The sequence below is a fragment of the Nicotiana tabacum genome, chromosome 6, assembly GCF_000715075.1.
Source record: "Nicotiana tabacum cultivar K326 chromosome 6, ASM71507v2, whole genome shotgun sequence".
NCBI lineage: Eukaryota > Viridiplantae > Streptophyta > Magnoliopsida > Solanales > Solanaceae > Nicotiana > Nicotiana tabacum.
Window position 1 is genome coordinate 168,258,383 of NC_134085.1, and position 19,708 is coordinate 168,278,090.

At 35.7% G+C, this 19,708-nt stretch overlaps 1 protein-coding gene across 1 annotated transcript; it reads right to left on the bottom strand.

Annotated features, from left to right (window-relative positions):
• Positions 1 to 1,514: 1,514 nt before the first annotated feature.
• On the bottom strand, positions 1,515 to 8,554 carry LOC107790475 (indole-3-glycerol phosphate synthase, chloroplastic). Its single transcript, XM_075255880.1, has 10 exons — positions 8,194 to 8,554; positions 7,592 to 7,840; positions 7,309 to 7,485; positions 4,254 to 4,328; positions 3,519 to 3,563; positions 3,264 to 3,428; positions 2,780 to 2,858; positions 2,292 to 2,374; positions 2,133 to 2,201; positions 1,515 to 1,886 (listed from the first exon to the last, which is right to left on the bottom strand). The coding sequence occupies exons 1-10, from the start codon at positions 8,392 to 8,394 to the stop codon at positions 1,803 to 1,805; spliced, it is 1,227 nt and encodes a 408-aa protein (XP_075111981.1). The 5' UTR covers positions 8,395 to 8,554; the 3' UTR covers positions 1,515 to 1,802.
• Between the last annotated feature and the right edge of the window lie 11,154 nt (positions 8,555 to 19,708).

Sequence of the window (19,708 nt, forward strand, 5' to 3'; positions counted from 1 at the left end):
TCATTATACTAGTTTCTGGACACGTGCCTTGCACGTGTATCCCATGCTAATTGGTACAAATATTTCAAGATGGTATATATTTTGTGATGATTCTTTTTTTTTTTTACAAGAAGTATAGAAAGCTGGAGAAGAACACTCTTATATCAATAAAGTATAACAAATATTGGTAAACCATAATGTATATATTGGCATAAATAATAACTTTAAATTTCTTCCAAAATGCATCTACAAGAAACATTATCAAACAATAACATTACGGTTTCATTTCTTCCCGCAAGGCCAGATATACCTAGAAGTAAATTACATTGAAAAAAAAAATAACTTTTCCCCTAATTTTTGTATCAAGAAAAAATGAGGGAATATCTTTGTAGAATTCCTTCAAGAATAAATAATGATAAATAGAAAGAAGCAGTAAATAACTGTTAAAAAAAGAAGAAGAAATATACCGTTACTTACCAAAATAAAAAAGAGAAATATGATTTTAGTAATGGTCATGATCCCGTGCAAAAGAAATTGTCAAAAGGACAACTCAAGATGCATTTTGAACCTATAATTTATACCTCATCCCTTGCACTCAAGGGACAAAATTGCTGCAGATGAAGTGACTGCAAGAGGAAACATTTTTACTAAATAACAAAAGCAAGAAATACAGTAATAACAATAGCAAAAACCAAAAACAAAATTGTCAGTGGGAAGGAAGAAAAAAGAAAACTAAAATAAAAGGCTGATATGAAATGCCCTAAAAAATTAAATGAAAATAAAAGTAAAGTATAAAACAGATATTAAACGCTCCATAAAATTGACCATCTGGTGATAGCCTCATGCTTCACGCCCCATGATTTTTTAGCAATATCATGGGTCCAACTAACAACGAGCATGCTTGATCATAGTCATTTGACTGTCCTTCATACCAACACACAGAACTAGTGGCTCTCTCATAAAAAATTAATCAACAATAATAAGAATACATATATAATGTAATTTAAAATCCAAATGATAAGGCATGTTACCATTCAGTTATTTTGCTGTGATGAGGATTTGGTTTAGCAAAAGGCTTCATGGTACATAGTGTGGAGCAGCGAAGGTGAAGAAAAGGAAATAGATTTAGAGTAGTGGAACAGACTTTACAATATTTAATTATGAGTAGTAAACTGATGGTTTTAGTAGTGGAAGTTAGAAGGGCAAAAATTAACACTCAATAAATAGTAGAAGATGTAAAAATTCTTAATTACCTTGTATTCTTAATTGTATTTATTCATTTAATAGAATTTTTTTTTTGAAGAAGGCCAAAATAGTCAATTAAAATTTTATGGGTATTTTCGTAAATCAACTTCACACTAAGGGGCTTCCCACTAATAATATAATATATGATGATGTTGGAGCAGCGAATATAAGACGAAGTAGCACTATGATGCAAAACTAATTGCAGGCCTAAGAATAAAGATTTTGGATGACACGCTTGATCACAATGCCTATCATTAAACTTACAAATAAAACATAAATCTTACAACCTGTTCAAACTCTGAATTCTAAATGTAATAATATCAAATAATCAAATAGAAAGATAAATGTGTGGAAATAGGAATCCTGAAACATGAGCATTTCCATTCAGACTGCTATCTATATGTTACATCTTCAAAAAAGCAAGTAGGAAATGGTGAGAGATACCTATATGTTACATCTTACAGAGGTGCCACCAGGTGACGAACAATACAAAATAGTGAGAGATTACAAAATTGAGGTGAAGAATCTCAACAAGATTAACTCCGGAAATAACAGTAACCAAGTCAACTGGCTGGATCTTAGCAGGAGATGTCTTTACCAAAAAGTTCACTTATTCCTTTAGTAGGATCTGGCTGTTTTACAAGTGACTCTCCAACTAGAACCTACAGAGATGCGAAAAAAACGCTATCATCATATATGATTGACAAAGACAAAGGATATAAATCAAAATATTGTATTGATCAAAATGAATGTATCATGCTAGATGGTGATAAACATAATTTTCAAATGAAGACAGAAGGATCTAGGCAAAATCATATTCGGGGAAATAGCACTACTATCCTCTATCCGTTTTAATATAGTTATATACAGCCGTTATTATGAATATCAAAATTATTATGGCAGCTTACCGCTTTGACACCGGCTTCTTGTACATAAGCAATATCAGCTGGAGTAAATAGTCCAGACTCCCCAACCACCTGAAGAATTAAAATAGAAATTAACATCACAACTTATAGAGAGAGAAAATACTAAAATAACAGCTTAACATGATGTATTGAAGATCATACAATTATGCCCTTCTCACGGATCCTTTCTCCACGCTCTCCTTCAAGAAGCTTTTTTGTATTGCTAATGTCCACCTTGAAAGTTCCTGGTAACAGAAGAAGTTTATTTAGTTGGCAAGTTGTAGACAATTGAAGAGTACAATGATCAAACATGTTGCTTATAACTTTATTTATTATGTTTGTACATTTTTCCCTAGCATATGTAGCCAGAAAGCATGACTTTCTATGGAAGTGAACAGGGATTTAGAATCTCTTACTTAATGTAGGAACCTTGATCTTTTTATCCAGAGTTCATTTTGTTTAATTTCCTTATAGAGCTAGTTCACCCCCACACCCCCCTCCTCCCCCCCCCCCCACACACAAAGACAACCCAAACCCAAGAGGGTCATGTTAGCCTTTGGTGTTAAATTTGTCTCCTTATAGTAGTTGACAGCATGTATTGCATTGAGAAACGAGTAGATTGGTGGTGTAGAATTAATTATGCAATTTACCAAGGTCTCTATTATTGATGCCAATAAGCTCAACCCCGTCAATTCCGAGGACACGATCCATTTCCCTCTCATCATGCACCTAGAAGAAGGACAAGAAGTTGAAATGGTTATTATAAGGAAAAGAAATAAAACAGAGATACAGAAAGGAAGCTTGTTTCTCTTGGAAAAGTGAGAATCCTTGCAATGACAGAAAGATATCAGCATCAATAAAGGATTGTAGTTTATAATAAGAATAAATAGAAATCCAAAAACCAATATATGCAGATTGAAAACACTCTTTCATGAAGAAAATAACTTATACCAAATATCTTTCATATCCATGAAACATAATAACTGCCTCGAACAAATGGAAGCTGACATTTCCTTTTCGTCAATGAAAGATAAAGACAAATTTTTGTAAAAATACCGATGCATAGATTTTGAATTATTTGCCTTTCAGTTCGTGGAATGGTCAAAAGTAGGAGTGGATATAGTAACAATTTACCTCAACTAGTGCTGTCAATCCAAGTAATTTGCAGATCTTAATCATATATTTGATGTCAAGATCTGGTAGAACAGCAGCAATTAACAGAACTGCATCGGCACCTTTAACCCGAGCATAGTAGAGTTGCCAAGCTTCTATAACGAATTCTTTACACAACAAAGGGCACTGCAAAGTTGGAGTTCAATGAAAAACTGTTAATGACTCAATTATGAAATATTATAGGTTGTACAAAAAACTATGAGGGAACCTGCATACCTCTACTCCAGCATTTCTTATGGCCTCTAGATTTTCCAATTGTTGATTAATTCACAAAAAGAAAGAGAATCATAATCAACAATTGGAAAATCATTTGACAATCTGCATCTAAGCACTTCCATAATATACCAAGACTTAGTATAGTATATAGGCTAATTCTCACAGTTGATGCAACTTCCTAAACAACTCCATTATACATCCCAATTCTTGGGTGACTAATAAGAAAGTACCTACCTCCATAACTGCTAATCAGGTGTTTAGTCATTCACTTAAATGGGATGGTTGGTTTATCCTTTTTTATCAGAACAGAAATCTGTAACATAAACATATCATATTCACAAGTTTTTTCAAACACTTCAATTCCAATTTAAGGCCCTATTAGGAAAAGGATACAAATATTTTTTTTCAATTGGTGAAAAAGGATACAAATCTTTCAACATTCCTGATTAGATTCCCTTTGCATCAGAAGTAACAAAATGCTTGCAACTTTGCCAAATACTTCAACTACAATTTAAGATTCCTACCAGAAAATCATAGGAAGAAACTAATCTCAACATTGTTATCTTAAGAGTGATCATGCCTTCACCTTATTTTGGCCATTGCATTTACATTATGAAATTTAGTTACTGATAGTAACTGACTCTGATAGTGGTTACTAGATAGTAATTTTGCTATCCCCAAAAGCCATTAAGTACTAGAAAGAACATTATCCGTATTGGCAATTTGAACCTTTACCTGAAAATATTTCTGATCTGTTAAAACACTAAGGCAAGCTGCTCCACCTCTTTCATAAGCTTTGGCGATCTCAACCTGTAATGCAAAAACATTGAAAGGTTAATCCTCAATTTCAAACATTTTAACAAGGGTAAGTTACAACAAGAGTTCAAACGTTTCAGTTGCAATTTTTTCCTACTCAAAAAGTTACAACTGAAATATTTGAACTCGCTTTAATGGGTTTGATTCAATGGATGGGTTTCTTTGTCTATGGATTGAGCTAGGTGTGAGTCCATGAATAAAATGCAATTTCATAGTTGAACAAAGGCCTGCAGAGATTTTTATTAATTAAGATCTTTATAGATTATTGTCTAAAGGAGAGCCAATCTGAAACCCTATATATGGTGGAAGAAGAAAATAATCTCATGTACAGAGAACTGCATTTTACTAAATTTTTAATAACCGGAAATCTGTTGTTTTATAGTGGACCCGCTCCTCTACCCTTCTCCACTTAAATACGAGGTTTGGTTCATAGTAAGACTCAAACTCGTGATGAGCGCTTACCACACATCCGTGTAAAACTTTGCCACTGAACCAATGCCCTGGGGCTGCATTGAACAAAATTAGCCCCCTCTTTTCTCCGAGCTAACTGTTCTAATCTTGAAGACACATAGTCCCAGATGAAGACCAAATCTCTAAACGAAGAACGATTCACTTTGGTCAATATAATTATACTGCAACTTTTCACAACTTAGAGGAACAAGCAAGAGCATATTTGCATAATGCTGAAATGGAAATTGATTATGTATGCATCTCACTTTTTTCTCGATAATTTGTTGTAGGGCGCTTAAGCTTTGTAATTTTTATACAAATGGGAAATTATTTTTAAAAAAGGTAGCCCACATGATGTATTAATTTGATAAATGATGCTGTCACATCCTTTTCAACTTTTACAGTGCTGACCAAGAAAGAAGGGATACGATGTTCGATTTCTTCGGAGTAAAGAAGTAGAAACATAAAACAAGTGAAGACAGTTTTGATTGGACACTCAGTAATAGTAGTGTCTTTTCCTTCAGATGTAAATGCACGGAGATCTTTATAGATTATTGTCTAAAGGAGAGCCAATCTGAAACCCTATATATGGTGGAAGAAGAAAATAATCTCATGTACAGAGAACTGCATTTTACTAAATTTTTAATAACCGGAAATCTGTTGTTTTATAGTGGACCCGCTCCTCTACCCTTCTCCACTTAAATATGAGGTTTGGTTCATGGTAAGACTCAAACTCGTGATTAGCGCTTACCGCACATCCGTGTAAAACTTTGCTACTGAACCAATGCCCTGGGGCTGCATCGAACAAAATTAGCCCCCTCTTTTCTCCGAGCTAACTGTTCTAATCTTGAAGACACATAGTCCCAGATGAAGACCAAATCTCTAAACGAAGAACGATTCACTTTGGTCAATATAATTATACTGCAACTTTTCACAACTTAGAGGAACAAGCAAGAGCATATTTGCATAATGCTGAAATGGAAATTAATTATGTATGCATCCCACTTTTTTCTCGATAATTTGTTGTAGGGCGCTTAAGTTTTGTAATTTTTATACAAATGGGAAATTATTTTTAAAAAAGGTAGCCCACATGATGTATTAATTTGATAAATGATGCTGTCACATCCTTTTCAACTTTTACAGTGCTGACCAAGAAAGAAGGGATACGATGTTCGATTTCTTCAGAGTAAAGAAGTAGAAACATAAAACAAGTGCAGATAGTTTTGATTGGACACTCAGCATTAGTAGTGTTTTTTCCTTTAGATGTAAATGCACGGAGATGTATAATCAGTTTCCTTTGTTCTGCCCCACCCCCTACCCCAACCCCCCTAAATTTACACAGAAGAAAAAAAAACTACCGTCACCCCCACTAAAATGACACAGAAGAACCTAGCTGACTGAGAGTTAAACTTGCTAGTTGCCACTATAAAGATTTAGGAATCTGTTAGATCATTGAAGTGCTAAGAGCTTGAAATAAAGGAATCAGCAAGCATATTATGCAGAAGTTACACTATCACACAACTAGAGATGATCTTGAACTAAGCCAGTCAACTAAGGGAAAGACAACCGGTACAGTTATTAAAGTACAGATGTTTGTGGTTTTTGGCTTTCTGGTGCAACATTCAAGATGTAAATGATGAAGACAGCTTGTTTGAGTTCATTAGCTCATTACAGGAAAAGAGCTTCTTTTTGTAATCAGATAGGATCCCTTCATCTTTTTTGTATAGCGGGACCTCAACTCTTGTAATTCACAAGCACTGTCTTAGTGCCTAGTTGTTTGTTATTTATAAATACACTACAAAACCAATCCAGTCAACGATGAAAAGGCTTATTTATCCGTCACCATACAGTTGCATATCACTTAGAAGTGGTAGGTCAGTATGCAAACTACCTTCATTTCAGCTGTTTTAAAAGTACATGATAAACTCTAATGATAAATATTGTGGTAGTAAACAACCCATTGCATAAAGCAAGCAGCATAATTATATCAAAATGGTAGATAATTTGATATTAACTTCTTCATCTTTCATTTCTTTTTCCAGATTTTCATCCATTGAAAGAAATACCAATTTAAATGAAACCTTTCAATTAAATGTAGCTCTAGAATACATGTCTTACAATGTCATCTTCTTCTCATTTGCTTGGCTGCTGGTAGACAGCCAAGAAAGATCAGAAATTGCCCTAAATATGACTATCACTTTTATTTGAGAAGAATATTGGAAGTTTGCTTTTCCTGTTGATCTAATTGATAACTTTATATCACTTAAAGTCCCTTTAAAATCTTTGAACATATTTCCTAGAAACTGCATATAGTTCTGTTGAATCCAATTGTAAACATTAAGACTCATTGTATAACTCAATGGAAGTGAAACCAATATAAGAACTGCTTCTAAGGAAGAGAAGAAAAGATAACCTATCTATCCAAACACGTTTTAACATAGTTTAAATAAAATAGTCCATTACCCTTTTTCGAAACAGATAATTCTTAGCTTAATTTAATGTAGAGAGGAAATGACGCACATACTGGATTAAAATCTTCACGAAGAACACCTCTACTTGGAGAAGCCTTCTTCACTTCAGCAATAAGACCAGGCAATCCAGTTCTTGAATATGATTCTTTCAGAGCTCCTAGAAAATCTCTGGTAGGCGGAGCACTGCTAAGCAGTTTTTTCAATACAATAAGAGGTTTCTTCTCTTTCATCTGGCCAAAAAAAATTGCCTTTTAGTTCATAGAATATAAAATGAAACAGGAACATGATATCATATATACCCTCAGGCGGAATTTGAGACTCTATTCGAAGAGATACCTGTGTGACTTCCTTGTCCTTGTTCCAGACAATTTCTTCAAGTATGTTACGTGGAGTATTGCCTTCATTCTGCAGCCGAAATTCAAAAGGGCCAACGTAGTGCAAAGGAGGTCCTGATGGCGGCCTCCTTCTAATTCTTATACCCTCACTTGTAGCAATTTCATCTTTGAATCTTTCTGCTTCCCACTCCTTGATTTTAAGAGCATCTCCTTCAGGAATGGTGGGTTCTGAAACCGCTGATGATCCGTCCTTCAAGTCAAATCAATTAAACCTTATCTTAGTAGAATGATCTTTACAAGAAAGGCTTGTCTCATATATCCTTGTAATGCTACCAAAAATTGCAAATAAAAATTGACCAATGGAAGTCTTATAAAAGGTTAACTCTCTATCAGAATGAAATTTTGATATTCCAAACTTTTAAGTAAATAAAAAGAGGCATGTGCGAACACATTAATTTGAGGTAAACTCTATGTAGACATCATTCTATAATGATAAAAGGACATCTTATTTTTACAAATTTTAGCAAGCCCAAACTTCAATACGCAATTTGCAAAATTAAAACAGAATATATATAGCAAAATTAAATCAATGACTGAGGCTACCTGTTGAGCTCGAACGGGTGAACATTGGGGCAGATTGCGAGCTCGGTGGGACATGGAAATAGATGTCGGAACTGACAAGGAGAATGCGGGTTTGTTGGGTCTGGGATTGGCAAGGGGTTGAATCGAGAACCGGGGTCTTACCGTCGCCGCTACAGTTGCCGCCGTTGCCGTAGTGGTTCTCAATGGCATTACAGAATCCATTATTTAAAATTAGTTGATTTCAGGCGAACTGTTCAATGGGTTTATTAAGGGGCAATTTATGTTAAAACCAAACAATACCGGATATGGAATTAGATTTTTAGATCTTTTGGGATTTTAGCCTCAGCTGCCACCCCCAACCCCCTCCTAATAACGTCCAACTGTCTCAAGCTTTTTTATTTGAGATATTTACCTCATACCACAGGATATTATTATTATTTTTAGCTTCCGTTTTATTTTCTTCTTTATTTCTTTTTATCTTCTTTTTAGTAATATTTCCTCTAAAGCATGTCAATTGAAGAATATTACATATATTGCAAGTTTGCAACTTCTTATTTTTTTTGTTTCCTACCCGATTTCCAGTACGCGCATTAGAGTCCGACTATATTTGGATTCGCATTGCGTAGGGCCCCACTCGGGAGTAAGCGCTCCCTACCAAGAATTTTTCATATTCAAAGTTCGAACTCGAGACCTCTGATTAAGGGAAGAGTAGTCTCATCCACTTCACTGCACCACATCCTCAGTGGTTGCAACTTCTTATCTTGAGTCAATGCATTCTCACATTCTTTATCTTCCTTTTTGTTTTATTCCATCTTGGTTGGGCTATAGTAGCGGAATCATGAATTTTTATCCTTTTCATCTTCTTCGTTTGGGCTAAGTAGTTGAATCATAATTCAGACACGATCGTCTATTAAAAAAAATTGGTATACATACTAACATTCCCCCGGAGAGATTGGTGGAGCAGTATAGGGAAAGGAAGAAGAACTTACATATGATATTCATAGAGCTGGAGAAAGCTTATGATAAAGTCTCGAGAGAGGTCCTATAGAGATGTATGGAGGCTAGCGGTGTCCCAGTGGCGTATATTAGGGTGATTAAGGACATGTACGATGGAGCGAAGACTCGGGCGAGGACTGCGAGATGAGACTCGGATCATTTTCTAGTGGAGATGGGGTTGCATCAGGGATCGACTCTTAGCCCATTTTTGTTTGCCTTAGCGTTAGAGGTGCTGGCGCGACACATACAAGGGGAGGTGCCATGGTGTATGCTATTCGCCGACAACATAGTCCTGATTGATAAGACGCGTGATGGAGTTAAGCTAGGTTGGAAGTTTGGAGAGAGACGCTGGAGTCTAAGGGTTTTAAGTTGAGTAGGCCGAAAACTGAGTACTTGGAGTGCAAGTTCAGTGATGGGATGCACGAAGAAAGAGTAGAAGTGAAAAATGGTACTCAAGTCGTCCCTAAAAGAGATAGTTTCAAGTATCTTGGGTCGATTATTCAAGGCAACAGAGAGATTGACGAGGATGTTACCCATCGTATTGAAGCGGGGTGGATGAGGTGGAGGCTCGCCTCAAGGGTTTTGTATGATAAGAGTGTGCCACCTAAACTTAAGGGCAAGTTCTACAGAGTGGTGGTTAGATCGCCTATATTGTGTGGGGTTGAGTGTTGGCCCGTCAAGAAGTCTCATGTCCAGAAAATGATAGTAGCTGAGATGAGGATGCTGAGATGGATGTGTGGTCATACCAGGAAGGACAGGATCAGGAATGAAGTTATTAGGAACAAGGTAGGAGTGGCATCTGTGGAGGACAAATTGTGGGAGTCGAGGCTAAGATGGTTGGGTCATGTGAAGAGGAGACATAGACACTCCGGTCAGGAGGTGTGAGAGGTGTAAGCATGTGATTTTTGCCCTATGAAAGAATTACTCCCAAAAAATTCAAAATAAAACGATTTTTCCTTGGTGTGCAATTTTTGAATTTTTGTGGTATTTTTGTATAATTATTTGTATTTTTGTCTGTGCATGTTTATTTGTTTAAATTAATAAAAATATAAAATATGTCGCATTTTCGTTTAGTATTTATTTAAGTTTGTTTTGCAAAAATGAGAAAATCATAAAAAAAATAATGTACATTGCTTTTTAGCATTTAACGTCTAAATTGTGCGATTTTATCGTTAATTGCTATTTAAATATGCGATAATAGTTATTTGGAATTAATTAGTATTTTTTTGATAAGTTAATTTAGTTTATAACTTAATTTAGAATTTTAGTTTTATTAATTAGAAAGTAGAAGAAAATAGAGCAAAAAATATAAAGAAAATCGGAATTGGGCTCTTCTTCAAATTCAAGCCACAGGCCCAAAAAATACCCAACCTTCCCTACGACCCGGTTCATTTCAAACCGGGTCAACCCAGTCCATAACCCCAAAGACCCACCCCCATCTTCCCATTTTTCATTTTCCACTCCAAAAAACCCTAACACCTAAAACTACCCGCCCCCTCCCTCTTCTTCTTCTCCAAAATCCCAAACACCCCAAGCAACCATGGCTCCCAAACACCCCAGGAAACCATGGCTGCTGCCCTACCCCCTCATCCCCACGACCACCCCCCTCACATACACACACATCAACACATACACTCTCACACACACACAACAAAACACTCACACACATAGTGTACGCAGCAGTCGTTCATGGCTGCTGCTTCTTCTTCGCCTTCGTCCCAAACGACCTTGCCAGTTGTTTCTTCCTCTTCGTTTCAGCTGCGTCGATCTCGAGCTCAAGCTTCCATGGTTGTCCCCTCGCTACTGCGTCTTCTTCCTCACCTTCACGTCCTTCGCTGCTGCTCCGTCGTGCTGTTGCGTTGCTGCGTCTCCTGCTACGTCCAAACACACCCTGATGTTGCCTGCCTCGTCGTCTTTGTTGCTGCCTCCAGCTGCCTCGACTGTTTCTGTTTTACCTCACGTAAACCAGTCCGGCAACTCTCCCCCCCATTAAATCCGGCGACCTTCACTTTGTCTCGAAACAGCCTGCCTCGTCGACCTCCTCTAAACCAAGCTGCTTCTGCTGCTCCTACTGCATCCAGCCTCCTCGAGAAGCTGGTTCTAAACCAAACCCCATCATTTCTGCTGTATTGTTGCTTCGTCAAGCATTTGATTCGAAACAAACCCGGTTCCTGCTCGCCAAGATATTTGCCGGGCAGATTCGAGTTATGTTGGTTTCAAGGTTTTTGGGCAGATTTGTTTTCATCCAAGTTCTTCGTAGTTTCGATCCGGTTAGTGGTTTCGAGTTTCACTTTTGTCTGTATTTTGTTTTGATATTCTCGAATCTAAAATCGATAAATGTTTGATTCTTGTTTTGTTCGTATTTGTCGTTTTGTTAATTTTTCGGTTTGTTCATGTGAAATTGTTAGTTTAAATGTCGTTAGATTCAAATTGAAATTTAATTAATTATTTCTTCAGTTTGTTTGATGTGTTGTTATGTATTTTTTCAGAAATTGTTAATGTTGTTGGATTCAAGTTGAAATTCACAATTGTTTCTTCTTGCGGTTTGTTGTCATTCATTTAAAAGAAATATGTTGGTTTAATCGCTTGAATCCGTTATTTGTTGTTTAATATAGATTTAATTCGTGTTCATTTTGTTTGAAGTTCGCTTTTAATTCAGTGATTTAATGTGAAGTTATGTTTTGGTTTTTAGTTTTTTGATTCAATGTATCTTTGTTATAATTTTGTTGGATTTAATTTAAAAAGATCAATTGATTATTTGAAGTTTAGTGATTTGAATATGTTTATTTGTTTTGTTTAAGCTTAATTCGAATTTAATTCGAATTTGAATAAAACTTGCTTGTTATTGTTGTTAAATCTTTTCATTTATGTCCATACTTTGTTTGATTGTTCTTGAATCTGAAATTAGTATAAGTTTGATCTTCTTGTTTGTTGATTATAATTTTTGATTATTTCTTCAGTTTGTTTCATGATCTTGTTTAGTTTTAATATAGAAATTGTTGGTTGTAATGTTGTTAGATTTAATTTTAAGTTCAAATGATTATTGAATTTAGAAATCTGAATATACTTGTTTGTTGTTGTTGTTGTTGAATCTGAAAGTAGGTTTGTTTGTTGTTAAAAAATATTGTTCAATCAAAATAATTTTAGTTGTTTCTTTGTTGTTCATCATTTAGTTTGAATTTGTTGTTGAAAATTGTTTAGAAATCGGTCATATTTGCTGTATTTTGGTTGAAATTAATTAGGTGAATTGGTTATAGCTGATGGGGGTAGTTTGGTAATTTGCAGTACGTTCAGGGGTAAAATGGTAATTTCAGTAAGGTTAGAGGGGTATTTTTGGAATTAAAATTCTGAACAATTATTTATTTTGAGTGCTCTGTCAATTAGGATTAAAATAATATTAAAATAATCAATAATGGGGGGACTAGATATAATGGTGGGGAATAATGTATTTGTTTAATGTAAGCATGGGGAACAAGACATAGTGGGATTGTGGGGCTCAAGAAAAGTTGTTTAAATAAATAATAATTGTATTTTTTAACTAGTAGTGGGTTTGGTAGGAGAAAGTGGTTGTTTTATTAATTGATTAAAGGGTTTGGGATGGGAAATAAGTAAAAGAGAGACAGAAAAAAAGACAGAAAGAAGAGGAAGATAGGGAGAGAGAAAAAAAAGGAGCTGAATTTTAAGAGAGAGAAAAATTCCGAAAATACTAAGACTCCAAAAATAAAAATAAAAACATTCTGGAAATCAAAAGAGAGAGTAGCATACACCCGATATACAATTTAAATATTCTGATATACGGATTCAGAAATTAAGGATTGAACATTAATTAGTCTTTCAAATCTGAAAAGATTCCTTTGGCTTCTGTCCGTTGATTGTTGTCGGTGTTTTTTGGATTTTCATCTTGATTTTAAAATCTGTCACTGGTTTCTCGTTGCTGGTTGTTAATGGTTGTTGGGGTTGCTGTTATTGTATGCTACTGAATTTCTGCTGATCTTCCTTTTCTTTTGCTTCCAATATCAGGTACACCACTGTAATACTAGCTATTGCAAACTAATAATGTGGAAGCATGAATACATATGAAGAATTGAATTTTGAAGTTTTAATGTCGCTTTTCTTTGTTCCTTTTATTTGATTGTATTTAGGCTATTTCATGTATTACTGAATAATAATTGAAATAAGAGAAAATAACATAAGTTAGTCTGTAATGAATCAGTTTGGCAAAACGGGTTAATTCACTAGTTATGAAGGTTTTAAGATTATCAACAGTAGGTTAATCGTGAACAAGTAGCTAAATTTAGCTAAGGTATGAATTTAAACTGAATTTCGTGAATTAGGCATTAATGCACGATTTGAGTTCAAACAAGATGAGAAGAACGTTTAAGTTTAATAAACTTTCTAATAAGCATTAGTAATTATGGTTAAATATAGATTCAAATGGTTATGAATAATTAATCTCAATAGTTTTTTTTATAACAATGCGAGTTTTAATCTAGCTATATTTGATTCTTTTGAATATTAGTTGTCGAATTTTTATTTTATTTATAATTTCGAATTTTTGAGTAAAATTCCTTTTCATCAATATTTGTATTAATCTAGCAATTAGTATGTCATGCTTTCTTATTTAAATAAATAAATAAAAAAGCTCGTAATTAATTAGGATTTTCTTTCTTTATTTTACAGACTAATTTTAATAGAAAAAATGTAGTCGCTTTAAGATTTGTCCATTTAAAATAAATGAGACGAGCCCCTCCTAGTAAAATATGCAGATTGTGGGGCCCTCACAAATGTATGCATTAATTATTTAGAACATCGAAGTTGGCCGTCTAGTAAAATTTTACGGCCTTTCCCAAAACAACAATACGCTAGTCGCTCTAGGCGCGTCTTTAACAAATTATTTTCTTAAATATGGGTGTACATTTATGTAACCCAAATCCAAATCTCAACGGAGTCGAAATGTGTCGATAACCACGGGTGCATTGATTGCGACGAGGTTTGAAATACGTTTTCACAATGTTGCAATTCTCCGTAAAATAATAACAATAAATAAAAATAATAAAAGCGGCTAAAGGATAAAATTTGCACATAAGTTTATAATATGTATTATATCAGATAATCAAGCCGAATATAACAGTTGAGCGACCGTGCTAGAACCACGGAACTCGGGAATGCCTAACACCTTCTCCCGGGTTAATAGAATTCCTTATCCGGATTTCTGATTCGCGGACTGTAATACTGAGTCATTCTTTTCCTCGATTCGGGATTAAAATTGGTGACTTGGGACACCCTAAATCTCCCAAGTGGCGACTCTGAAATAAATAAATAAATCCCGTTTCGATTGTCCTTTAATTGGAAAAAAACTCCCTTCCGCGCCCTTTTGAGGCGGCGCGGGCGAAAAAGGAGGTGTGACAGCTCTGGCGACTCTGCTGGGGATTTGACCCAGAACCACTGGTTCAGGGTTAGAAATTCGAGCTTATATAAATTGTTATATTTGGTTTTATCTGATTTTGTTACATGTTTGGGCTCAATGTGCTAATTGGTTGCCTTTTACCGCTTTGATATTATGTGAACTGTATATAAACTGTGCCGAAACTCATCTCCTCTCTAAGTCTTCTGAATTATGAAGAAGGGTGTACTTCGTACGACTTCTTTTCTGTATAGTGTCAAATCCCAATTTAGAACGAGGTTCGGACAAGTTGCTAAGCCGGTGAAGCTTCTGTATTCCCGGTACGCTGCCCCCCCTCGGCTCGAGCTGTCCGCTCGGGTAAGCTAGGTCTAGAACAAACACCCAGGTTCTGAACCTAGAATAACTCAACTTCATGTCGGATCCCTAGTAGGAACGCTTATCTGCATCATGTGCATTTTTGACTTAGGGGACTCAACACAGGGGTTGGGTCCGTCTAGGAATAGCAACCTGAAACAGAAAAGACCATCCTGATGCATCCTACTCACTGCTTGTGCATTTATTTGCTTTGGACTTGCATGATGACCGGTTTTGAATATTGGGAAAAATTAAAAAAAAAAAGAGAAAGAAAGGAAAATAGTAGTGTATCGGGTTACTCTTCTGTTTTGAAAAAATAACAATGTCCAAATATTGGCGAAATTCTACCGAAATTTTGGGAAAAATGAAAAGAAAAGAAAAATATTTTTTATATATAGTTTGTTTCGCTCAAAAAGCAAAAGAAAAAAAATTAGAAAAGAGTCTCTTATTTTTAGGTTGAAGAATAGGTAGAAGAAAAAGAAAAATAGTTTGTCTTGCCATGAAAAATGAAAATGAAAAAAGAGTTGTTTTTAAAATAGTTTATTTATTTATTTATTTGTTTATAAAAATGCCAAAAATGAAAATGAAAAGAGTCTTGCGTTGAACGTGGTTTTATTATTTGTTGCAATATATATATATAAATCCAAAAAGTATTTTTCTTTATTTCCCTTCTAAAAAAGTTTTTTAGACCCCCAATTTTCAAGAAAAAAATCCAAAAATATTTTCCATTATTGATATCTTTAGAAAGTCTTTTTAATTGTATTTTTAAAAAAAATAAAAATATTTTCTTTTAATTTCTTCCAAAAAAATCCAAAAATATTTTCATTCTTCTTTCAAAATTGAAAAGAAAAGTCAAAATTCAAAAATATTTTTTAGAAGCATTTCTTTCATCGAAAGTAAAATTCCAAAAATATTTTCTTTCTTCTTTAGAAGTTTCTCTTTTAAAATTCAAAAAAAAATTTCCTTTAGAAATCCTTCTTTGAAAAAATGCTCCATTTCTTCTTTATAAGTCTTTCCTTCAAAAAATAAATAATAATATTAAAAAAAATAAAAAAAGTTTATTTACTTTATTCGTGATGTCCCGAACTACGCGGGTTTGATTCTCACCGGATGTGAGATACGTAGGCAACCCTCATCGGGTCCAACCTCCCATTTTGCTAAAATAGCCAAAAACAAATAATAAATAATAATAAAAAAACATGTCAAAATTTTAATTTTGTCATAAATAAGTCAAGTGATGTTGTTTTGTCAAAAATAGCCGAATGTTCCCGAAAGGGACGCAGGAAGGCTAACCTTGCATAAACAGCCACTTTTTGGGTCATGTTTAAGATTTGGTCCAGTTGACCCCCACAGCCTTAAAATCTTCGTCCCCGAGGCGTTAAAAGGGTCGTGTTTGCAAACCAGGTTTTATTGTAATTTGAAAAAAAAACAAAGGGTCAGCGATCAGGTGAATACCGTTTGGGCTTTTGGTCACAATAAGTCGAGCCAACTTTGGCAGTGTCTTAAATCGTTCTTGCCGAAATAGCCTTAGAGTATCTTTCAGTTGTCGAAAAGCTATTTTCGTAAAAGAACAGACAAGTTTGTAAAGTGTCATAAAATAATCCTCCCCGGCCTCAAAATTCATGTGAAATTTGAAAGGGGTCACATTTACAAAAAATAACCGTTTGGTTGCATTTGTCAAACGGAGAAAGGGAGCTGGCCTTTTGTTTTGAGGTTGTAAATCTTTTGACTAGAATATGTGGGTTGTTTGATTTTTGAGTTTGTTGGTCATCTTTCAATCTTTGAAACCCAGTTTGTTTTATTATGAAAATTGAAAAAGAAAAAAAAATGTCTCATTGTTGTTACCTTTCATTTTGTCCGAACTATGCAAGGTCTGATTCATGCGGGGTCATGATACGTAGGCAATCTCCATAAGATTCGACCACCATTGAAAAATAAATAAATAAATAAATAAAGGAAAGTGTGGGAGATTTTCAAAGGGGCACAATTACAAGAAGCCGGAACGACGCACTTAACTGAAGTGAAGGCATGATAGAACGTTTTAACTGCTTAGGTGCACTGTATCTCTGATATATGATTATCTGTCAAATGCCCTAACACTAATGTGATGGCTTCACTTTGCTGTGTTCATATCAAAAAGTGGTTGGTTGTGGTAACTCCTCCCTACAAAGCAAAGTCAAAAGACAATGACTCAGAACCTCAGAACCAAGTGGGTCGGTACTGATGACCGACAACAACTGGTCGAACGGAACAACGGGTTGGTAGAAGAAGTGAAAATGCTGAGACAGCATGTGGAAGACATGTATCAGGCATGGATGACTGGGAAAGCACCACCCCCTCCACCGCCAAGCTTCTTGAACTCTGTCATTACCCAAGCGCCCAATACCATAACGGAAGATCCCCCATACTCTCCCTCCCAACCCGCTTATGGCAGCTTTCCCAGCTACCCGAGTAGCTCCATCACTCGTCAACGCTACTCCCCTCCTCGACACTACTTCTCTCCATGAGACTCCCAAAGACATGCTTCACTTTCCAAATACCCAGCTTTACAGAAGGACTATCCACCCTCACAAGCCTACCGGAAGCCCCCTGGATCAGGTTTCTGGCCCAATCAAGCATTTAAGAACAAGAGGTTGCTGAAACGAGGAAAGGCTCTCACCCCTATCGGAGTATCTTATGCAAGTCTGTTTGAAAGGCTAAGGCATGCTGGCTTGATTGAGCCGCTCCCCGCATATACTCCAGATCCACGTGCAAGAAACTTTGATCCGGCAACACGATGCGCATACCACTCCAATATCAGAGGGCACAACATTGAGAGCTGTCATAATCTGAAAAGGGAAGTAGAAAAAATGATCCAAAAAGGGCGGATTGTGATCAATAACAGTGACATGGAGCACTCGAACCCTATCGAGAACTTGTTGACGGAGATTGATGATATTAAAGTTGGCAATGGTCTGGGCAATACTGATGCGAAGCTCAGTGGCTAAGATGCCAGTTTTGATAAAGTGGGAGGACGCTCCGTTCCTTGGTTAGCAAGATAGAAGCTTTTGGTGGCTTATTTTGTTGTCATTTCTGTTGTCCGGATTGTTAGGGTTGTAATTCGGATGTTGTCTTGTGTCAAACTTTCTTATCTTTCCATTTTGTCATAGCGGTTTGTTTAAGTTTTGTCCAGGTTGTTTTAGGATTTTGTTCTGGTTTGTTTTTACCATTTCACCGGTATTCTAATGCAAAATCCGGTCTTTTATTATTTCCAATCATCTTTTTGTTTTATCCTTTTATCATTTTTGTTTAGTGCCGATTATCGTGACATGACATGCGCACACAGTTTGGGCCTAATCTTAAAAGTTAATCATAAAACCCCGGAAAGGTGATCAGAACGTTTAAAGGAAATAAGAACGGTTTGAGATTATGTGAAACCCGAGCCATCTGAAACTGGGGCAAATAAAACATAAAGAAAAACCATAAAATCAAGTGAGAGTATTGCCCAATGGTGCTTTAAAAATGACAAAAGAAAAAGGCAAATGTATGCATATGGTTATCAAGTCCGGCACAATCAGAAGATGTGGTGAATATTTAATGGTGTTGTTTGTGCTTGGCGTGTTTTGAAGATTGGAATGACGAAGGCATTTTATTCTGCTATCTAAACACTTTCTCCTTCGTTAACCCTTTGAACCTTATTTGTTTTCTTTCATACCCCTCTTTCGGAATCAGTAGCAAAGAGTAGAAACACAAACATAAAAAAAGATAAGAAAAGAAAAAGAAAAAAAAACACAAAAAGAAAAAGAAAAAAAAGAATCAACAAAACGACAAAAGAAAAATGAAAAAAAAAGAAAAGAAAAATGATAACAAAAAAAACAAAAGAAAGTCAGAAGAAAACAGAGGAATTGGGAACTACGTTCGACCTAATTCCTCAAAGAGGATACGTAGGCGCCTCACGGCTCGGTCATGGTGTAATAAAAATTTAAAAAAATAAAAAAATAATCCCCAAGCAAGAAATTGGGGCAAGGGTTGCGCTTGTTGTAAACAAATATGGTTCCAAAGGTTGTAATATTGAACCTCAAATTGATTTGTTTTTGAGCCTTTAATACCCTTTCTTTCTAGCCTATCCAAAAACCCACATTACGGTCCAAAGAAAGACCTTCTGATCTGTCTGCAAAAGACGCCAAGTCAGACAAATGAGAGTCTTACCGGTGAACATAACACTCTGTTCCACAGCAGAAGGGACTCTAATCCCCAGCAGAGAGAATCATACCGGCAACACTCCAAATCCCTAACTGGAAAGTGATACAAATGAGAGAGTCTTATCGGTGAAAATCTTCACGGACACCATAAGGAGATGAAAGCTGAGAAAAAAAAAATGAGAGAGGTTTGATAGTGAAAACCCTTCGGGCACTACAAGTCGAATAAGATTGAGAATCAGATGGGGAATCGCCAAATGAAGATCTTGAAAGATGATTGACGGTAGAGGATAGGCCACATGCGCATGTCATGACCATTAGAGTCGGTATCTGCATTTGGTAGGTTTTTATTTATAGTTTCTCTTGTTAAAGAGTCATCTTTTTCCTTTGTCTTTTATTCGGTTCCCTTTTTGTTTATCTTTCTCCTTTCATAGAAAAATTCCCCAGTAGAGTCTGTTTGGTCAGAACAAGTGAGAAATGACTTCAAAATCTGCCATCAGCTTTCCAATTAGGCAAGACCAGATCTGATTAGAAGATCCAAATGGTCTAAGTCAGGAAGGAACAAGCGCGAGGCCAGTGTCAAGAAAGATATCCCCAGCAAAAG